This window comes from Artemia sp. Qi Xiang Cuo, chromosome 15 (assembly GCF_049724085.1).
Source record: "Artemia sp. Qi Xiang Cuo chromosome 15, ASM4972408v1, whole genome shotgun sequence".
NCBI classification, from domain to species: Eukaryota; Metazoa; Arthropoda; class Branchiopoda; order Anostraca; family Artemiidae; genus Artemia; species Artemia sp. Qi Xiang Cuo.
The window spans coordinates 52,850,816-52,873,976 of NC_142808.1; the positions used below are offsets into that span (position 1 = coordinate 52,850,816).

A 23,161-nucleotide genomic window follows, 5' to 3' on the forward strand; every position below is an offset into this window, starting at 1 on the left:
GCCGCAGTCTCGTTTGTTGTTTTTTTTTTTCACTGAGATTTTTCTCTTTGCTGGTTATTTGTTTTATCGGAAAATGGAAGTTTAAAGCATCATGTTGATGAAATACTTAATATAGGTAAAGTGGCCATGTCTGCAATTTTTAGAAATCCGACGATAATGTGAATTAAAAACCTAAAAATGCATAAAATAATATTTAATACAAAAATTTTACCAGTAATATAATATGAAGCAGAGATTTGGGGCGGAGAAGGGGCACAGAAGTTGGAGTCCCTCCAGCTCCAGTATTATAAAAGACTGTTTGGATCACGTCAGACAACTCATTCACAGATTCTGAAAGGTGATATGGGCCTGTTTGTTTTCGTTAAAACTACGTAGGTCTATTTTGATGCTTAGATTTTGGTTGAAGCTCATTAGGTGTAATAAAGATAGACTAGTAAGAGCAGCTTATTATCAGATGTTGAGTTATGGTTCGAAACGCCGTGGCCATCCCAAATTAGGTCATTACTAGAAAGAGTGGGAATGCCCTTCTTATGGAATGATGGTCTTGGTTCCCGTGATCTACCAACAAATTTAGTAAACCAGGTACGATTTATCCTCGAGGGTCAAGAAATTCAATATTGGCAAGGGCTGGTTTTAAATTATGCTACATTGAATCATTATAATCTGATTAAACCTAGTTTTGGAAAGGAAAGTTATTTTAAATTTAATTTACCGGCTAGGATTTTATGTCGATGAATTCAGCTTAGGGTAAATTGCAAATTGCCTTCCAATCCAGAGCAGGCACATGGTGTTCGAGAGGGATAGTTGATCCTGAAGGTCCGTATGTGTGTCCTCTTTGTAGAGATGAGGACGAAGATTTGGACCATTTTCTCCGAAAGTGCCCGGTGCTCTCTGATTTAAGGGAAAAATACTTACGGTACATGGGATTGTTTCGCTGCTTCCTGGTATTTTACAAAGTAGCAATCCGACCACAATATTTCGTATTGGTGCGTAGATAGAGAAGGGATTAGAAAGAAGGAAAAGTTTTTACAATTAATTATTATTTATTATATGGAAATATATTCATTTTCTCGATAAATTACCATAAGGTATTTTTTGGTATGTATCATGTTTCTGTGTTTCGTAATTTGTTCTGTTGTGATTTCTTTATTTTTCATAAATGTTTGTGTTTATATGGCTCTTGGGCTTTGGAAATTTACGATCTATCTATCTATCTATCTATCTATCTATATTAAACGAAAGAATTATGAGCATGTAGCATATCCAACGAAACTCAGAATGTGTTCCAAACGCAATTATCACTCATTACAATTAATTGTACTATCATGTTTATTGTCAGTGTTGCCACATTGAGCCGAGACAATAAATAAACTAAACTAATTAGTTAAATTTGGCAATGTTCTTTGTCTCAAACATTGACAATCTGATGATTCAAAAAGACAGCAAAACCTTCGCAAAATGTTTCGTGCTAATATATTGTTTTTAGCTTATTTTTTTGCTGATTTTTTAGCACATTTTTTTTTATTTCATAGCTACTACAAACTGCGTAACTGACTTAGAGGTATATTATCACTGCCCTTGGTAATGTGAAAAAGGAAAAAGCAAATGAAAAAAAAACGGGTTATACAGGCTATGCAGTGGCTGAAACGCATAACGGGTTACACGCTGCTCCGCCTCGCCTGGCATGCATAATTTCTCCAATAGGCACAGTTTTCCATGAGGCACAGTTGCGTGCAACGGCTTCGACATGGTATAGCCCATCACTGTCCTAGAGCTGACCGAAGCGGCGGAAGCCTCCAAGCGGCTTTATGTTGTTTTTTATCACTGACCACCAGTCTTTCTTCTGGCCTCCAGCCCGAAGTTTCCAATTTTGAAGCGGCTGTATTGTGCCACTTACGGGCCCGAGGTTAAAAGAAAATATAGGAATACATAACCAAGGCTTTTAATTTCGACAGTGAATTATATAATGCAGCTCGGCAATTACAAATTGAGAGGCAGTGTTGTCTAAGAAATTATTCACGGAAATATATATCTTACCTTTTCATGAAAATTTAAGAGAGAAAAGCGGGTATAATTTAAATCAAGTAGTTACAAACGTGTAAAAAACAAAAACAACATCAAAAGATTAATTAATAAAAAAAATAAAAAATCGGAATATTTCGACTCCGCATCCGGGAGCCTTTACCAACGGGAAAGAAAAAAACGAAAGAAAGAGAAAAAAAATAAGTTAAATCATCTAAAGAAAAAGACAAAAAACAACAAAACAAGAGAGAAAAAAGAAGAAAAGACATGCAAATACATAAAACTCACATCTTAACAAACTTCCTCAATACTGCTCAGCTGTAACACAGAAAAGAAACACCGAAATCTCTAGATATTTTTCCTCTATAAGATCAAATTGCCAAATGGAATCTATCAAACACAAACTGCTATATTTATTTGAAAAAAATTAAAAGAAATTAGAAAAAACATGATTCAATATTCTGATTTTTTTTTATAAATTAATGTTTTGTTGTTATTTTTAGTACGTGTGTCACTATTTGATTTAAATTAAACCTGTTTTTCTCTTTTAAGTTAAACCTGTTTTTCTCTTTTAAATTAAATCCGTTTTTCTCGTTTAAATTAAACCTGTTTTTCTGTTTCAAATTAAACCCGTTTTTATCTTTGAAATTAAACCCGTTTTTCTCTTTAAAATTAAAACCGTTTTTCTCTTTTAATTTAAACCTGTTTTTCTGTTTGAAAATAAACCCGTTTTCCTCTTTGAAAATAAACCCGTTTTCCTCTTTTCAATTAAACCCGTTTTCCTTTTTTCAAATAAACCCGTTTTCCTCTTTTAAATTAAACCCGTTTTCCTCTTTTCAATTAAACCCGTTTTTCTTTTTTAAATTATACTCGTTTTTCTCTTATGTAAATGGAAAAGCAGTGTGGTCTAAGAAATTATGTTACCTTTTCATAGAGCCCGATACGTTTTTATCATCCATGAAGCATTCAATATTCAAGGGTAGTTGTGTAGAATTAGCTGACATGTTTTTCTTCAATTTCTCACTTTCTGTCAATAGTCGCAGCATTGCCCTTTTACTGGATTTAGCATCAATTCGATATTTGGTCTTAAATTCTCCGATGAGGTGTTCAGTGATAACACTGTCAAAATTCCGACCACCTAACTGTGAATCAAAGGCGTAGCCAATCATCTAAAAAATAAATAAATATATAACATAAACAAAGCATGACTTTCATATCAATACAAAGAAAAAACTAACGTGTACTCTTTTGTGAGTTAGCTTTGTGGCTTGTTTTGTGGCTTGTTAATTAATTGTGGCTTTGTGGCTTGTTAACTCTTTTGTGGCTTGTTAATTAATTTTGTATTTTTGGTATATTAACATTGACTTGAGAGCGTTTACTTAGTATACACATAGAAAATTTAAATATCTTTTAAATAAAGAAAGCGATCAAAAATGGGGGTTTTTAAGGTCAAACGAAAAAACTGAAGAAACACATAAAGCGAATATTTCGAGAGGACAACCGCCTCTCTTTGTCAGCGCGAACAAAATAGTATATTCAAGGAAAATGCCGAAGAAAAAAACCAACAATGCAAACGGGAAAGTCAATGTGAAAAAAACAAAACCAAAAAGAAACCAATTTTGTATCCCTCCCCCAACATTACTTACGCCACTGGGCTCAATGTATAAACATATATCTTATAAAAGGGTTTCCTTTAGACCAAGAAACGCGTAAACCGCTAGCAAGGTGAACGCAAGAAAATGCGTAAACGCGTTAGTTTACAAACCTAACAATGCGACTTGTAAAAATCCGGCGAGTGCGCTACTTCATCTCTTGTAAAACCGGTTTCTCGCAGTGCACTCGGAGATAATTAGCTTAGCCTGATAGAGAGATAAGCTACTATGCAGGTATATCTTAATTAAATACTTAACATATTGAGTTGGTTAGGTAAATGCATGAGTTGGTGAGTTGATACGTGCGTTTTCGGCTACTATTTTCGATTTTCCAGTGGGTCCTTTCAGGCGAGTACGTTACTAGTCAAGGAGGCCTACATACAGAATTTCCCAGTTTCTCAGCCGTGAACTAGGTGGCGTGTGGAAACCATATCCGGCATCTTCTCGGAGCAACCTGTACACGTGGCTAGTTTACCGGCCTGAGTATACCATATTCTGAATTTCATTAAGAGCGATAACGAAAAGTTCATATTAGAAATCTGGTTTGTCTTTTTATGAGACTAAAACTGAGTTTATTTTGTTTAATCGTAAAGGAAGTGATCCGGCCCCCGAAATAAAACTCGGTGACAAAATAGTAAAACGGTCATCAAGCACAGTGCACCTTGGTCTCCCTATTGGTTGGGATGTTAAGTCAACACGTTCTTTGTTAATCGCCGATTTTGCGATCAAAGTCCAAAAAGCTTACGGTATGCTCGTCTTTTCAAAAGCTTCATGTAGTCGACAGATTCGGGCCCAGCTATTTTCGGCGATGGTTATACCACATGTGCTAGCGCTCCCTCCATTTTGGGCTCTTTTATCTGATAAGAATAAACGTATGGTGCGTTCTTGCTTCTTCCAGTTTTGTAAATTTCTCTTGCGAGTGCCTCCTTGGAAGTGTAACGCAGCGACACAGTATAAAGATATAGCAGTAAGATTACCGTAGATAATTTCTGGCTCTTCATTCTTGGTGCGAACAAATAGCTCCTCCCACTTATTCTTGCATTAGCGCGTACAAACAGCTCCTCTCATTTGATCTGTCATCAGCGGTCCAATTACCCTGGAACACGTATTTTGGCAGAAACTTTCGCAAAATGCCTTTGAAACCAACTTGAGACTTCGAAACCTATTTTTAATTCCTAAAAACATCTAATAATAACATTGCACTACTAATTACCGATTTTCATATGTGTATTGGAATAAATTAATTTAAAATTAATTTCTTCAAAATTTATTGTTCCAACGTTGAAGCCAAGTTTCGCGTTCAAGAGAAATCTGAGTTGTCTACCCGTGAAAAGATCTAATGTCGCTTATGTTTCTACGTTCTCTGAAGCACTCGCACCTCGGTCCGGGGGTTTATAATGGGTGAGATGGGGAAAGATCATACTGCCTATAATTTATATACTGTGCACAGCGATTAGTAGCCGTTAAAATATACCCAACCCGTACACAGTTGTTCAGAAAAGAGTAGAGAGGTTATATACGAGCTTAACAGGAAATGAACTTTATGATGCTCTGCGATATATGATCATTCCTTCCTTCAGAAGTGGCCTTCTGAAGGCCACTTCAGAAGTTTATTTCAGTTTATTTCCTTCGGAAGTGGTCAACCACTAAACTGGTACTGAAACGTCAAAGTTAAATCCGGTACAAAAAGCATCAGCCACTTTACCTACACAACGTTTGGTTTGACCTGTCTTCTATGCAATCTTATAGCCCTTAGAAATAGGGACGATGTAGATTTAGAAGCTTGAAAATGTTTTATAGGCGCAAACTTTAGGCTCTGAATCCATTCATGAAAGTGTCCTTCCATCCCCCCCCCCCCCCTTTTTGTGGGTACAACATTAACTTAAACCAAAATTTGATGTTTATATATGATCGACTTTAATTGACATTTAATTGCCAAGTTTAACACGATCAATTTAATGTTTATCTAGCCCAGAAAACAGCGAAACGTTCAAATTCTTAATACATATCCTGGAGGAAAAGCAGAGCGCTTCTAACTTACCTATAACGTAAAGGCAAACAAAGGTAAGGGATCCTTTCTGAAGGCTTAGTGGAACATCAATTATTTTACTTTTTTTAGGGGCGTATACGCTCCTGTAGCTCATTCAGGGGCGACAAAAAACCTATTTCCATGCTCTTAAGCTTCAAATTTACGAGACTGTCCACTTATAAAAGTGTCTAAATTTAAACGACGGTGAACAGTTGTAACTGCGTCAATATCTCCCCAAAGAATGACTTGATGGTCGTAAATGAGGCCAACGCCAAACTGCCTAACTGTGAATACTTTTTCTAGGTAATCACACTTACTAAGATAAATTTAATTGTTCTTTATTCAGTGAGTTTCCTTTCTCTTTTTATCTGCTCTTTCATTGCCTAACTAAAGTCTTTGTTTTTACGCTCCTCTTGAGTATCCTCCTTATCTCCTTACTGATGTTGTCTTTGTTTTTCGTCTCTCTCTATACTTTCTCTCTTCATTGATCTCTTTCTCTTTCCTTAGACCTAAAAACAGCACACTCCTCTTGATCGCCTTCTTACCTCCCTCCTTAATCCTTACTTATATTGTCTTCTTTAGGAATTAAAAAGATAGATTTACTTGTGCATATTTATTGACCCCAATACTGACTCGCAAGCATGTTAGTGAGCTCCTAACCTTGGGCTCCTAGCCTCAACATTTTGAAAGATCTGTAATTGTAATCATTGTATGAAAAATATTAGATGGTAAAATTATGTATTATAGGACTAAACGTTATTTAAATTAAGTGTGATATACAATTCGATCAATTATAAAAATTGCCTATATTATAACCCACTTCATTGTGGGGGAACCCAAACAAGTAAATATGTGCATATATTTATAAGATGGTAGAAAGGGACGTGTTTATACATCTAACAAGGTTGCGTCTAACGTTTAACGCCTTAAAGTGTTGAATCTAACGTTTCCTTAAAACTACAGAGTGTACAAAATAATACAACTAAAATTTCGATTTGTTCATCAACAACAAATAACAGTGTATAGCTGGGTATGAGATATTATTCTTGTATCGAATCTGTGCCTTTCAACTGGGAGCAAATTCAAATTCAAAGTCTTTATAGGTATTTAAGATTTCAATATTCCCATCCTTGTGTGTATGTTGAAACATTGGCGCATCCAGGGGGCCGGGGGAGGCCAAGATTTTTTCTGGCACCCTCTTATCCAGTTTTTTTATCTTTTTTAGAATAAATGTGTCAATTTGGTCAATTATTAACACCTACGTCACATAGCCCCCCCCCCCAGAGATTTTGCTCATTGGCACCCTTGTCACATTGGGCCTCGCCCCCCCCCCCCCAGATTCTGCTTTAGATCCGCCATGTATCCAAACATGTTTTTCATTTATTATCTACAAAGAACTTTATTTATACTTCCGAAAATGTATGATTTAGTATAAATTCCGAATAAAAATCTTCATAAGAGGTAATGTGCTGTCCGCCATGTGGCATATATCTCAGAGCGTCATTTGGTCTACTAACACGTGACACACTGCGATCACGACGGGCATCTTCCCCAACACATGACACACCATCACCAATCGTAACGCATGGAATGTACACAGTTTTTCCATGTGGGCGAATCCATTCAAAACTTAATGACACCTGGCAAGTAGTACCCGGTGTACAGTTTTTGAGAGTATACAATTATCGTTGCAGTCCGGCGGTGACAGTCTTCAAAATTTTTATATTTGGGGAATCCTCAGCTCTTGAAACATCTAAACCTGAAGGGCCTCGGCCGAAAAAGGGTAGCAACCTAAGAACTTCTTGAAGGGGGGGGGGGGGTAAAGATTCCTTGAAAATACTTATGTCAAATTTTTTGTAAATCTGGATAATTTGGAGTGGGATATAAATGAGCCTCGCAACCTTGCAACCTCGCAACCTACAAGGCTAAGAGCGAGTCGGCCTCATCAGTATATTCAGAAACTATTAGTTACCTATAAATGTTAAAACGTTACCATGAAAGTCTCGAAGACTTCCACGGGCCAGGATTAAAGAGATTAATGGCAAGATACGGTCCAGAAGCTAAACTCGGAGGTCTTAATCCTTCAGAAAAGTGAATATTGCTACATTTAAAAAATACATCGATGAAAAATACTTACTTTAAGGGACTCCTTGTTAAAATGACAAAGGGATGCTTGTAAAGCAGATTGTCCAAAATCAACGAAAACAACCCGCCTTGGGGGTTGCTCAGGAGCTGGTAGCTCCGGCTTATAAAGACCATAACAAAGAGCAACGGCTGCTGATTCATTCATAAGTCTCAGGACGTTTAGTCCAGCTATTTTTGCAGCACTCAATAGTGCACGACGCTCAGCGTCTGTGGCGAACGTCGGAACAAGAAATTAAAAGAAATTATTCCCTGCCCCTCCACAGTTTCGAACCTGGCGATAGAGCGTTTATCTGATATGCAACGGCGTCGCTTGTGGGGGGGGGGACAGTTGCTCCCTCAATAATGGTATTGGTTTTTATGCCCTTTTTAGAATAAGTTCGTGAGAAAGTTTTCATTTTTTTTAATTAAAAAAAACGAAAAAAAATTCGACAACTACAACAAAAAGAGACAACCAACCACTGTCGAAACAGAAAAAAAAACAAGCAGAACTAAGCACTTTAGGAATATTAGCACATTTGTCTAGAATTATTTAAAAGTAGATCGAGGAATTTGTTAGGTAGCAGTTTGCGTTTTGTGTATATTTACCCATATGTATATGTGTTTTTACACTATGTAAAACACTACATGTGTTCTTGTATCTTTCTTGGGGAGTATTTAGCAGTTTATTTAATTTTGTATTTTGTTTGTAATAAGGTAGAATTGGATTGAATTTATCTTATAATTAAGCCTTATATCAAATTTTTAAACAATAAAAAGCAGAACAAAATATTAAAGTGTGGTAAAGAAAAAGAAGAAGGCTTGAAAGGATAATGGTGAATAAGGGAGGATAAGTTAAGTGAAATGAGTTAAGAAGCAGCGATTGGAATTTTGCTTTTATTCTTGGAACGTTTAAACATTGCACTCAAATTCCATCACTAATTCGCCAGTGTGGTCTTAGAAATTATTTATACAAAAAAAACGCTATTTTCCAAGATAATGGCTTAATGGCCAATTGAAAGGAAATAATTATTTTTTCAAATATTTTCGTAAAAAAAATGAAGTTGTTTTTATCCCAGATTACGTGTATGACCTTATTCCACATAATCAATCTTTCTAATGTCACACCTTACTTTCATTTGAAGAAACTTCTTCTTTATTCCTGTTTGTTTGTAATACCATATCACAGTTTAGCCTAAACGTGAGGAGAGCTACTTTCTTGCAGTAGATATTTCGGTTGCATGGCTCTCGATACTTTTTTCGGCTTTTCTTCCGTTTAGCTCAGTTGTTCTCCTGGATCACAAGCAACTTAGTAGCCTTCCTTATGTAGGGATGTCACAGTTGGTGATTTATCACCAAATTTGATCATGTTCTTTTCGCTTGGTGACTTTTTGATGATGATTATTCTTTTATTTTCTTCAGGCCACTCATATCTTCCTTCTTCAGAGAGCCAATCTGGTCACACTCAAGGAAAGGAGATTACAAAATTCTCCTTTGATCCCTCTCCAAGAAGCATTATGGCCCGGTTTATTATTAATTATTCGAAAGGAAATTAAAAGTTCTTGTCCCTTTTAAAATGACCAACAAAATTGGAGGACAAACAGACCCCCTCCCACCCCCTAGATAGCTAAATGGCTACTAGATAGACACCAGCTGCGTGAGCAGTTAACCCAGACAGCGGATCAAACAACTTCTTTAACAACCTTCATGTCACGGGACTAAGTGAAGTCTAGATATAAGTGGCCTGCAGAAAATAAAAAAATGATGATCATCAAAAAATCACCAATCCAAAAGAAATTTTATTTTCAAGTATTCAAATATATCTTTAATGCCTAAAAATGAATCTTGTTTTATTTCCGTTTTCTTGTAATTTTCTTTGTCTTGTACGAAAAAACAACGAGGCGGAAGGCCTCGACCGAGTCCGTTGATTTTGAATTAAAGTTATCAAGTATTTTGCAGTAGGTTGCATAGTTGGCATCAAGACATGGCCAATTGTAGACAGAGAAAAGCCAAGACAGATAGTCCAGGTAATTGAGAGGCAAATGTTTAAATGGCTGGGGCACGGGTAAATGGCGGGAGTATGCATGACTCTCTGCCTAGGAGACAGAAAGGCATGCCTGCCTAGAGTCTCAGGCATGCTGACCAAGAATTTAAAATTGACATAAGACTGTTAGACTCTCATTGTTTGCCTCTCATTACAGGCAATCTAACGGTCTTATATCAATTTTAAATTGGATTAATTATTTTAAATTGGATTAAATTGGATTTAAGGATTAATTAATTTAATTTAAGGACTGCAAGATAGTTATATATATATATATATATATATATATATATATATATATATATATATATATATATATATATATATATATATATATATATATATATATATATATATATATATATATATATATATATATATATAGATACTATAGATATATATATATATATATATATATATATATATATATATATATATATATAACCCTCACATGGTCCATTTATTCGAAAGGAAGTCCGAAATATTCGGACTTATATTCGGAACTTATATTTCGGAAGTCCGAAATATTCGGACGAAATATTAATTTTGCATTAAGAGGAGTTCTTTGCCCGTTATCCGTATGCCCGTTTGCCCGTTGCCCGTTATCAAAAAGATTCAAGATTGACTTAATCAAAACAGCTTTCCCAATTTTGGCCAAGGCTACAACGAAATTATGCTATTTTTCACAATATCAATACTTTACAACTGAAAGAATTATGACCGATTAAATGCATTGACAAAAAAAGGAACAAAAGAGCGTGTAAAACAACTGGTACGGCATCTCAACGGTTCAATTTTATTCCTGTCTTCGATAGGCAGACGCTTTGTACAAGAAGGTGGCAGCAACGAACAGTGCTTCTGACACACGAATAGTGAATGTCTCAAGAATCTGATTAACAATAGTTACTGTGGGTTTTAGATTTTAATGTCTTATCGTCTTCATTTATGACAATGAATATTTCAAAGTTACTTATGAATAAAGCCTCAAAAAAATTATTGTAATAACATAATTAATTATTGTAAAATTATAAATAATATTAGTTATTTATTATTATATTTATGTAAAATTATAAATAATATTAATTATTTAGTATTATATTATTGTAAAATTATAAATAATATTAATTATTTAATATTATATTATTGTATAATTATGACACTATTAATTAAAAAAATTATTGTAATTTTCTCCAGAAGTAAATTGCCCCAGCTTCTCTTTAATTAAATTTAATGGCACATGGCCACTTGTTATATATATTTTTTTTTCGCCTGTGGTGCGATTTTTATTTAATAATATTATATTATGGTGCTATTTTATTTGTGTTTTATTTCACTTGTGGTGCGATTATTTGTGGTGCGATTTTTTTTTTCGCCTGTGGTGTTTTGAATTTAAATTTCGCTGTCATAAAAGATTAACCCACTATTATTATACTTCAATTGTAAAAATCAATTGTAATTCATTTCAATTGTAAAAAAATATATATAAAGAGAAAAGAAACTCACATCTGATTTACAACAGTAATTACGGGTTTAAGATTTTACTGGCTTATAGGCTTCATTTATGGTAATGAATGATTCAAAATTACTAATCAAAATTAGTAATGAGCCTCAAAAAAGAAACAAAAAACATTGTAACATTTTTTTTCTCGTATTTACGGCCTTATCAGCCTTATGCATATCGACTTGTTATAATCATTAATTAATTTCGATAAATAAAAGTTCGGTCACTGTATATATGACCAAAATATCTGGTATTTTTGTGAATTTCTATCTCTGTTATCATCATCGCTGTCTATTAAAAGGATTTTATCCCTATTTGAACTTTTATTTATCGTCATGGAAAGGCAGTGTGGTCTCCGAAATTATCTACATTAATTAATTTCATTAGTCATATGAAAGATAATTAACCGTTAAAGAAATATAGAACAGAAACATAAACAATATAAGTTCATAACTTTCTTTCACGTATATTATACTTATCAGCCTTATGCATACCGAATATGTAATAATTATTCATATTTTTTTGTGTCAATAGTTTCAGAGAAAACGGTAAAACAAATTTAAGGTAAAATTTTTACCAATCGCTTCAATAAAACTTTCTTTTCTCACGAAAATTTCTTTTCTCACGTATTTTATCAATTTATATTAAACTTTCTTTTCTCCCGAAAATTTCTTTTCTCGCGTGAAATACCAGTTTATTAGTTATTAATAATTTGTTGTGCAACATTTTTCAAAGAGAATTTAAATTATTTTTTTTAACCTAAAATAACTTACAGTAATAACACAGTCGGTAATTTTTGTGGCCAGAGCAGAACAGGCAATTTCTTTCAATTTGGTAAACAACATGGCTGCAACCTGTTCAATGGTAAATGTTTCCTGCTCTCCAGCAAAATCACCCTAAAATAACAGAAAAATATTATCAAACTTATTTTAAAACAAATTAGACAAGTTATGAAACAAAATTTCAAACCTATGAATTTAAAAGTTCGAACTTCTATTACTACTAACAACTCACTGTAGCACAAAGCTCCCTGAGACCAACGCAACTGCGCACGCTCCTCTTCCATCCCAGTTGATCCAAACCTCTTTACATACTCAACAGAAGTACTTTACACCCTTTCCTACGATCTCTTCCCAGCCCATTCGGAGACATTTGGAGACCCCATTCCGAGTCTTCGGTGACATTCTTTGGAGTCTTCGGAGACATTCAGAGTCTTTGGATCATTCGGAGACCCCATTCAGAGTCTTCGGATCATTTGGAGACCCCATTCAGAGTGTTTGGAGACATTCTCCGGAGTCTTCGGGATCCTTCGGAGACCCCATCCGGAGTCTTTGGAGACATTCTTCGGAGTCTTTGGAAGATTTGGAGACCACATTCAGAGTCTTTGGAGACATTCTTCGGAGTCTTCGGGATCATTCGGAGACCCCATCCGGAGTCCTCGGAGACATTCATCAGTGTTCAGATCATTTGGAGACCCCATTCAGAGTCTTCGGAGACATTCTTCGGATCATTCGGAGACCCCACCCAGTGTCTTTGGAGACATTCTTCGGAGTTTTCGGGATCATTTGGAGACCCCATCCGGAGTCTTCGGAGACATTCTAAAGAGTCTTCGGATCATTTGGAGACCCCATTTAGTCTTTGGAGACATTCTTCGGAGTCTTCGGGATCGTTCGGAGACCCCATCCGGAGTCTCCGGAGACATTCTTCGGAGTCTTCTGATCATTTGGAGACCCCATTCCGAGTCTTCAGAGACATTCTTCGGAGTCTTCGGGATCATTCGGAGACCACATCCGGAGTCTTCGGAGACATTCTTCAGAGTCTTCAGATCATTCGGAGACCCCATTCAGATTCTTCGGAGTCTTCGATCATTCGGAGACCACATCCGGAGTCTTTGGAGGCATTCATCAGTCTTTGGATCATTCGGAGACCCCATCCAGAGTATTCTGAGACATTCTTTGGAGTCTTCGGGATCATTTGGAGACCCCATACAGTCTTCAGAGACATTCTTTGGAGTCTTCGGGATCATTTGGAGAACCCATCTGGAGTCTTCAGAGACATTCTTTGGAGTCTTTGGATCATTCGGAGACCCCATTCCGAGTTTTTGGAAACATTCATCGGAGACAGTCTTTGGATCATTCCGAGACCCCATTCGGAGACTGCTTTTCGTTTGGCCTTAGATGGAGCCATCTCAACCTTTCTTTTTTGTAAAAAAGAAAAATTCTTCATCTAGAAAATTTTCCCCCGCATTAGTCCACTTTTTTTACTTATCGTCTTTTTCTTGGCATACTCTTACAGAATTAAAGAGGGGTTACGTCGACCTATATTTTAAATTAACAACTTTAAAAGAAAAAAAATGGAGTATTTTTCGATGGAGGAGAGGGGGGATAATTATGCCAGCCTCGCGGAAACAAGAAAAAATTTGGGCTTGAGCAATGCTGCATAGTCCACTTCCTTCCTCTCCAAACTCGACACAGGTGCAACCTATGCCGAGCCGAGTCACCACCTCCAACGCTGAGGATGGGTATAAAGTGCTTCAGCTCCGTTCGCCATCCAAGGAATGGGGTGGCCCTTGAAGTCCTTGGTCCTCTGTTTGGGCTAACTACCCAATCAGCTGGCAACTGCTAAATTTTCAAAATACATCAAACCTAAAAATTAAATGAGTGAATTACGAGGACTAGCGGCATATCCTCATTGTTGAAAGAGCCGTGAAGGTTGCATTAAATAAAATCGTAATCTTTTTGTGAATTTCCTCGAATGCATCTAACGCTTAAAAGATGCTTGTTTTATTGTAAGGGGTTGAATATATTTATGACCCTCAAACAAAAATAAAAATTGAGCAGCGGTGCACAGCACATTTCCTTGTTTAGACATGAATTATCTAAATATAAATATATAAATATTGCATCTTATATAATAGTACCAGGAAACCAAGCATCGCTAGCAAAAAAAAGATAATTTTTGACTTTCGCAAAATAACATAGTTTCATTTTATTTGATGAAAAAAGTAAAACCATCAGAGCATTGGATGTTTGGTTATTTGTGACGTCATTCATATAAAAAATGGATTTCCAAAATTAATTAGGGCCCTAAATAAATTTTCCCAATTCTATCTAGACCATTTTTTCACACTGAAAAACAGAGCAGAGCTCGGTACCATGGTATGGAAATTTTAATTTTTATTTCATTTTAATTTAGTTATTTTAACTCTTAGCTTAGTTTATGTTAAAATTTAGTTAATTTTAATTTTATTTATATAAATTTTAATTTTATTTACATAAATTTTAATTTTTGATTTTTCTGTCGCAATGCGTAGCATTTAAAACTTCTCTAACAGCTCAGGACTAATTGATTCGTCAACAAATTGCGTTTTGAAACTTTTCAGGACTTTTAACACTTCACGGGTCTCTAATTTCAGTCAGCAGCCAATTTATGGAGAATATTATGAGGAATGAGAGAGGAAAATAAATTTCTCAAAATAGTGACCAATCTAGATCGTCTTTTCACATCGTAAAATGGTGGTATGCCAATTTTTAGAAAAAAAAGTTATTAGGCCGTTTTAGAGAAACAATTTACTGATATACAATTACTGTCCGTTTGATAAGATAATACAATAGCTTAATATTACTTATTAGTTACTGAGTTACAGAGTAATTCTATGAGTTACTTATTTAAATGAGTTACTTAATGTAAATACTCCGAAAAAAAAAATGCTGATCTTATTTTTAACGCAAGAGAAACTTCTTAAAATATATAGTGAAAGGCATTAAATGCATATTACATACAGATATGGCAACCCCACCAGTTTGTGATTTCTGAACATTGTAAGTAATAAACTTCAGCTCTTCCTGCACAATAGGATCTTCGAAGGGTCGTCCAAGGAGACGTTTAAAACTGTAAAAGGTGTTTCTCAAGTTGGTAATCATCTGGCTTTTGGCACCAGTTCCCATAAGCCGACTCTTTCCATGGAATGCAACGCATGACCTGAAAATTTGAGCTGAAGTTTAGCAGTAAACATGAGGGCACACACAACAGGGATGGATCTAGGGATGATGGATCTAGGGACTGATTCGCCCCTCCCCCTGGAATATTACCCCAACTCTTAAACTGGTCGTAAAACATAGGTACAAAAAAAAATAAGAACAAAAACTCTATTTATGAACACCCCCCACCCGAAAAAAATTCTTTCAGTGTCCCCCCCCCCATACAAATCCTGGATACAGCCCTGGATGGATCAGAAACTCTCTGGAACCTTGTGACAGCAGTGGATAAAAGGGCATATAAAACTTTTTGAGACTCCTGGGACCTAGAAACTCTTGATTTCAAGTTTGCATGTAAAAAAGTCTTTTCTATCGAGGAATAATCAGCCTGGAGTTAAATATAGCCAATAAACTGGCATGACTTTGCGCTGTGTTGGCCCAGGGGGCTTAGCAGTAGTAGAAATGACAATAACGCCCACAATCATAAAACGTCGCGAAGAAATCCAGAACACGTGCCATAGCTACCATACAATCTTTTAAATGAAAGAATAAATCTTGTTAATAAATAATCATAGCACTTAAAATAAAAATCTTCAGAGCAGTGAGCATGTGGCTTTGAGAGTGAGGATAAACGTTGGATGAACTTAACAGCTGGATCTGTTGATATCAACAACTTGAAAATTAAAAAAATAGTTAAACCCGGAAGTACTTGGATTAACTGAACTTGACAGAGTGAAAGAATGTCCTATTTTTAACTAAGAATTAATTTGTTATGTATTTACACTCTCTAAGCATGAGAATTTGAAGAGTATTTAGCCCCTCAAAACAAGGCACTTCTATAAAATAGCAGCAAAAACGACTATTTCATGTCTTTGATGAGCCTCCTCCCCCCCTCTCTCTCTCCGGTTTAAAGGTTGTCAATTTTACCTCAGGGACAGGTCTATAGACTAAAGTATGTCATAGGACTGTATTTAAAAGTACCCACATCCACTCCTTCTCCCTCTAGAGAACAGTGACCTTTGATGACCTTAGAGAAAGTAAAGAGACAGTAAAGAGAAAGTGATTTTAAGGTAGAGAAAGAACACGATTGCGTTTCTTACGAAGATCTCCCTCTCCCGGTCTCCCCCTTCTCAGTTGAAAGTATTCACCTGAAAACTTGTTTTCCGCGTTAAGAATTATTTTCTGATGTGCGGCTCAGTTTTCTTCTACTATTGCAGGGAGATCATTCAAATATTGGCCATGTGCCTCTAATCCATTCGTCTCTAAATCAATGAAGCTTTTAGCATTTCAGCTGAGCCCTGCCACTAAATTTTAGGCGGCAGAAGTCAATGAGATGAGATGTGGCATTTCAGGTGACAGGAGTGGCAGGTGAGGAACTAAGTTAGTTCGTTCATAACTCATATGCATCATCAATTCAATTTAGCCTAAAAACATATATTTAAACTTAGATCCTTGAAAATTATCTCGCAATCCCGCAACACCATTCGGTAGTATCACCCATAATAAGATATATTGGCTGTTACCATTTATGTCCCAGCCCCATTATAAACTCATATGCCAGAAAAAAATGTATATGGCTACAGGACCAATATTTCATGCATAAATCATTTCTTCGTCTCTGCATTCTAGGATCAAGGAAGCATGGGGGGGCTTTATTTTAAGGCAAGGGTTATTTAAAAAAAAAACTTGGAAAATATCGGCAAGGGGAATTTTATACCAGTCGGTAATAAGATAAAAAATTAGGGAAGACTGAAGTCGGAGATGTTGCACAATGGGTGAAGACGGAGAGGATGATTAATTTTTTGGGGGTTTGGGTTTAATTATTTTTTGGGGTTGTAGTGTGAGAGAGGAAATTTTTCCAAGGTGTTATGTAAGAGCCGAATTGGTTGATTTTATATTAAGTGATAGAAGCTTCGTGGGAACTAAAAAGTTGGAAAAGCTTGTGGATACAGGTGTGGATACGACATTAGAGATAGTTTTCTCTATTATATTTATATTTTAATTTGTATTTAAGGGTGTATCTTTCTTTATAAATTTCATGTTGTTGAATCTTTTTTATTAGCCATGGCCCATGAAGGCTTTTACTGTTAACTAAATAAAAAAAAAAAACAAGTTTTTTTTAACTGAAAGTAAGGAACATTAAAACTTAAAACGAACAAAAATTATTCCGTATATGAAAGGGGATGTCCCCTGCTCAACGCCTCGCTCTTTACGCTAAAGTTTTTAATTGTTTTAAAAAACAGAGTTGTGAGAAAGAGTCTAACTTTAGCGTAAAGAGCGAGGCGCTGAGGAGAGGACAGCCCCTTTCATATACTGAATAACTTTTGTTCGTTTTAAGTTTTAATGTTGTTCCTTACTTCCAGTTAAAAGAAACTAGTTTTTTTTTATTTAATTTTTGAACGTTTTTGAATTAACGGAGGTTTTGATTTTGGCTCACCGTACATAAATAATTTAAAAAAAATTGCATATTAATTTTAGCTTTATTTGGTTAAATGGGTTTCTCGAAAATTGTTTAATTTTATTTACGAACGTTTTTACTAGTAATAAATATACGTAATTTACGAATTAACTTACGCAACGGACTTCTATATCCATATATTTTTAATACGTATATTAGGGGTTACGCTCCCTAGTCAGTACCTCGCTCTTTACGCTAAAGTTCGAAATTTGTTCCAATTCTTTAAAAATGACCCCTTAATCACGAAGGCCGTTAATTAGAATAAATAGCTCTTATGAAAGTACTAAAAAATCTTTGGTTTAAAGAGCGACGTATTGGCTAGGGGGCGAACCCAATCATATACTTAATAATTTCTGTTCGTCTTAAGTTCTGATGTGGCTCCTTACTTTCAGTTGAAAAAATTGTTTACTTTTTTATTCAATTTCTGATCGTTTTTATGAATAATGCTGGGAAATCCGGCACCCCCTTCATAGCAATGTCCCTTCCCCCGTGAAAACTTCCTCCATGGAAAGGTCATCCCACATAACCCCCGACCCCATCCCACTACCTGAAAAAAATCCCCTTTGAAAACGCCTGTACTAGTTCCCAACAACCAATTCTATATGTAAACATTGGGTAAAGTTCATAAATTTCAGCCCTCCCCCCGGGGGACTTTGGGGGATTAAGTCATCCTAAAAGACATATTTATCATACTTTCGACCATGCTGAACAAAATGGTTATCTCAAAATTTTGATTAAGTGAATTTGGGAAAAAATGAGCGTGGGGGGCCTAGTTGTCCTCCATATTTTTGGTCACTTAAAAAGGGCACTAGAACTTTTAATTTCCGTTCCAATGAGCCCTCCCACGATATTCTAGGACCACTGGGTCTTTACGATGGCCCCTGGGAAAAAAAAACAAATAAACACGCATCCGTGATCTTTCTTCTTTCAAAAAAATACAAAATTCCACATTTTTGGAGATAGGAGCTAGAAACCTCTACCGTAGGGTTCTCTGATATGCTGAATTTGATGGTGTGATTTTCATTAAGGTTCTATAGCTTTTAAGGGGTCTTTTCCCCTTTTTTCGAAAATCAGCCAAATTTCCTCAGGCACGTAACTTTTGATGGGTAGGACTAAACTTGATGAAACTTATATATTTGAAATCAGTATTAAAATCTGATTCTTTTGATGTATCTATTGGTATCAAATTCCCGTTTTTTAGAGTTTCGGTTACTACTGAGCCGGGTCGCTCCTTACTTACAGTTCGATACCACGAACTGTTTGATAAATACCATGCCTTGTGATTAAACTAAAATTTAAGAAAAAAACATAATTTGTTGACTACTAAATTAGCAAATAAAATTAGGCTACTTGTAGTTCTCCTTGAAAACGACGGTAAAATTGAGAACTTGTGAAAAGGCATATTTTCAAGCGTAATTTTCATCACTAGCCAATCAATGTGAAGATTCACAGCCTAATTCTCAAATGCTTTCGAAATTTACGCTAAAACTTTAAAACGAATCACAATTCGTTATGCTGTAAAATTTAAAAATAAAAATTAAGCTACCAGCATGCATTGTAATTCAATGACAATGGCCAAGATCGTATCCAGGGGGGGTGGAAGTAGGGAGTTTGAGCCACCCCCTTTAGTCAGAAGTACAATAGGGGGTTTTGGAACGGTCATCCTGTGCTTTTGCACACCCTTCCTGCTTACCTTTCCCAGGTACCCATGTACAGCTGGGCTTACAGTGTCACGCCACTGACCCCAGTCCCAAACCAAATAACCGGCCACACTAGAAATCGAACCCCCGTCCTTCGGAGAGGGTTCCATATCCAGCGCGCCAACTCCCTAAAGACTGCTATACAATATAAGATTTATTCATGATGAAATACAAATAGAATACAGTGATGCCAGGTGCCTGACATGAGATAGCGCACCAAGGGAAGCGAAAATGCGATAGATGTTTGACTGACTGAAGAAACACTTGGAGGTGGGACTTGCGGAACTTGAGGCTTTAAAAATAAATTAATAAACAAAGGCATAATATAAATGTACAGTAGTTTAAATACAACGCAGCAGAAAGATTGATTATTTTTTTGAGTCTAGTATTAATATTCGAGGACCCGAGGTGACCAGGAAAATTTCGTCCTTAAACTTAAACAGAACAAGACTCGTATCTACACTTATTATTTAACATTCTGGATTATACTGCCACTGGCACTGGCTTCTTAGTGGTAGCATTGATAAAGTGTATTCTTTGCCCCACAGAAAATTGAATAACATTGGTAAAATAAGTGTATATTGAAAAAAAAAACTCAGCACCGGATCCCATTCACTCATACAATAGACCTTACGGGATCCTTAATATTTGTTTACACTGTTTATGAGCTTAACCCTTTTTTTTACTTTAGATGCGCTTTACGTAACTGGAATGAAAGTGTAGTGAAATTTTATGTTTGATAATAGTGCCATAGCTCCAGTGCTGAGTCAAGGGATTAAAACCTTCTTATAAAATAGTCGACAAATGACTCGACTAAGTATAAATAAAATATTTCCGTTTATTTTTTTTTCTATTTTTTTTATTTTTGCACATTAATAAAATGTTGAGAAGCAAAGGGTGCTGAAACCTACCGAATTGAAATAAAATCTGTAAATTGTATATATTAGTAATTGCAAATTGATTGGTAGTATCTTTGCTTTTTCATTTGTTCTGCTTAAGTGATGAAATGTCCAATTATAATAGAAAATTCAGACATAACTTTAGTTTTTAGTCAAAATTTGTTATAGCTACAACAAATCAGACATTCTTATGCATCAACAGAGGAAATCATTGTTTTTAAATAATGAGCCTTCATTATGTAGTTGTATGTAAATAAGGTAACCTACAGGTTTGAGTAGGTCTGCAATTTTTTCTTAATGTGTTTTTGGATGCTGAATCCAAATACAAAATCAATTTTTGTGCATCAACTATACTTTTTGAAATATACCACTAACACCCACAACTATGGTTTGATGGTTGCTTAAAATTAATTGTTTTATTTTTAAGTTAAGTTTATTAATAAAAATAAAACTTAACAAGATACATACATATAGATAATTTCATATTATTGAAATTATCAAGTTTGAATTGAAGTCATCAAGTATTTTGCAGTAGGTTGCATCAAGACATGGCTAATTGTTGAAAGAGAAAAGCCAAGACAGATAGTCCAAGTAATTGAGAGACAAATTTTTAAATGGCTGTGGCACGGGTAAATGGCGGGAATAAGCATGACTCTCTTATTGGACACGTACTTGTTTGTTAGTTTTTGGAAAGGCATGCCTGCCTAGAGTCTCAGGCATGTTGACCAAGAATTTAAAATTGACATAGGACCGTTAGGGAGTTTTTCACAACTAAAAAGTTTGGAAGAATAGGAAGATGAGTATGTGAACAAAGATAGAATATTAATATATAGAATATTAAAATAATAGAAGGTACAGTAATGACAGTCGTCAAGTATGGTTCTGAAGCTTCGGTGCTCCAAAAAAAAGGGGGAAGATTTGCTAGATGTTGAAATTGCCTGCATATTGTTTTGGGTACCCGACTGACTTGTCATACCTGAAACAGTGGGTTGTGCGAAAAATATGGTTCAATCCCGCTTTCTAGGGCTATATTAAGGAAAAGGTTGGGATGGCTTGGGCACGTTCTGTGGACGAAGGATGATAAATTGCCAAATATCGTCCTTGTTGGCGAACCGTCTAGGGTCAGACGAAAATCAGGTCGTCCCAAGTTGGGGTGGGAGGATGCTATAAGGAAACATTTAAGGGAAATGGGAGTCTTGTGACAGGATGTAAACAGCAAGGCTTTGAATAGACTGGGATGGAGGAGGAGCATTTGTAGCTATGTTTGCCTCAGGTGACTTGGTGTTGCAGTAAGTTGTTAGCAGTAGCAGTAGTAGTGATATATCTTTTGACTTTAGAGTTTTATTGGGTCCATCATTAAGTTCCTTGTTTTCTCACTCAGTGTTGCCATACCAACACTTAAGAGTTTTTTGTTTTGTTTTTTGTTCGACTAAACCTGGTTTTATCAAGAATATTTTTATTTAGGATAGCTGGTTAACTCAAACCTTTTCCCTGAAGGATGGTCAAAAGCCAATAGAGGTTCTCCAGCATCTTACCAATATGGCCAAAAGACAGCATCATTATACGTACTTCAGGCCTTGAGCTTGTACATTCGACAGAAAGGATGTACTGTTTGTGTTGTGACTGTTTGGGTTTATGAACATTGTAATTTTTTTTATATATATAAAGAAGCAAAGCCTGTCAGGAAGTGCAGCCTTGTTTCAGAGTTATATCTGAATCTGTGTTTCAGACTGATATATTATACTAGCATACACAAAATAAAAGACAGATATATATATATATATATATATATATATGTTTTTTGTTAGCAGGAATAAGATTATTCAGCCCTTTAGTCTATACTAATTCTGCTTCAGTTTCGTTTTAAACTAATCTAGAGGAAATCTAATGACTTTAAGCTGCTAGACGTCTATTTTGTATGTTTTTTTTTTTTCAAAATGACAGTAAAACTAAGAAAAGCGGACCATAGTGGTACCTTGTAGCCCCCCCCCCCCATCTCAGAATCAAATTGGAGGGAATTTTTTTTGGTATAATTTTAAAAAATTGGACCTGCCTTAGAAACCTTAGGAATTTTTCTGTCTCTCCTATAAAACTCTTCTTATACTCCTCTCCCATGGATCTCTACATGTATTTTTCAGATACGGTACGGTGAAAATTCAATGCGCAAGTAACTTGCGCATTGAATTTTTCAAATTGGCGCATTGCGCCGACTTTGCGCATATAAAAAAATTCGGCGCAAAATGGGCGCACTTAGCCTTTACAATAACAATGACAAAGTCTAGTGTTTACTGACAGATTTAGGTCTATAAAAAGATGGAATTTTCAGAACCCCGTAGGGGTTCTCATATCGTATTCCAGGCTCCATGACGACCTAAATTTCAAATTATCAAAGCGTGCATTATCCTTAACGTGAAAAACCAGATATGGGGAAGTGGTCAATTTTCGATAAAAAATACAGAAAAGGGTGGGAAAAGCTGACCTTTATTTGACATAGCTCCAGCAGCTCTTTCTGTCTTAAGCTTACCCATCAGCCATCCCTTCGTCGAGAGAGTCTTCTCTGTTATGAGTCTTGTCAAGTACAAAATTCGAAACAGGATGCAGCTTAAAATGCTTAACTCTATTGTGACCATCCGACTTTGACGAAATTGCCAGGGAAAGTGCTGCAGGGACTTTGATCCTATACCCACTATGCTGAATATATTTACCATTGACATGTATGACATAAAAAAACCATCCAATGACAATGAAAATCAAATTT

At 35.7% G+C, this 23,161-nt stretch overlaps 1 protein-coding gene across 3 annotated transcripts in view; it reads right to left on the reverse strand.

Annotated features, from left to right (window-relative positions):
* The window catches only part of LOC148943845 (heat shock protein 105 kDa-like), a 221,648-nt gene that overhangs the window by 47,122 nt on the left and 151,365 nt on the right, over window positions 1-23,161 (reverse strand). For all 3 annotated transcript variants that reach the window (XM_089101396.1, XM_089101398.1, XM_089101395.1), the window contains exons 2-5: window positions 15,152-15,350; window positions 12,141-12,265; window positions 7,841-8,072; window positions 2,947-3,191 (exon numbers count right to left, since the gene is read on the reverse strand). In XM_089101396.1, the coding sequence (XP_088957522.1) occupies window positions 2,947-3,191; window positions 7,841-8,072; window positions 12,141-12,265; window positions 15,152-15,350 (801 nt within the window). The remainder of the gene's footprint in view (window positions 1-2,946; window positions 3,192-7,840; window positions 8,073-12,140; window positions 12,266-15,151; window positions 15,351-23,161) is intronic.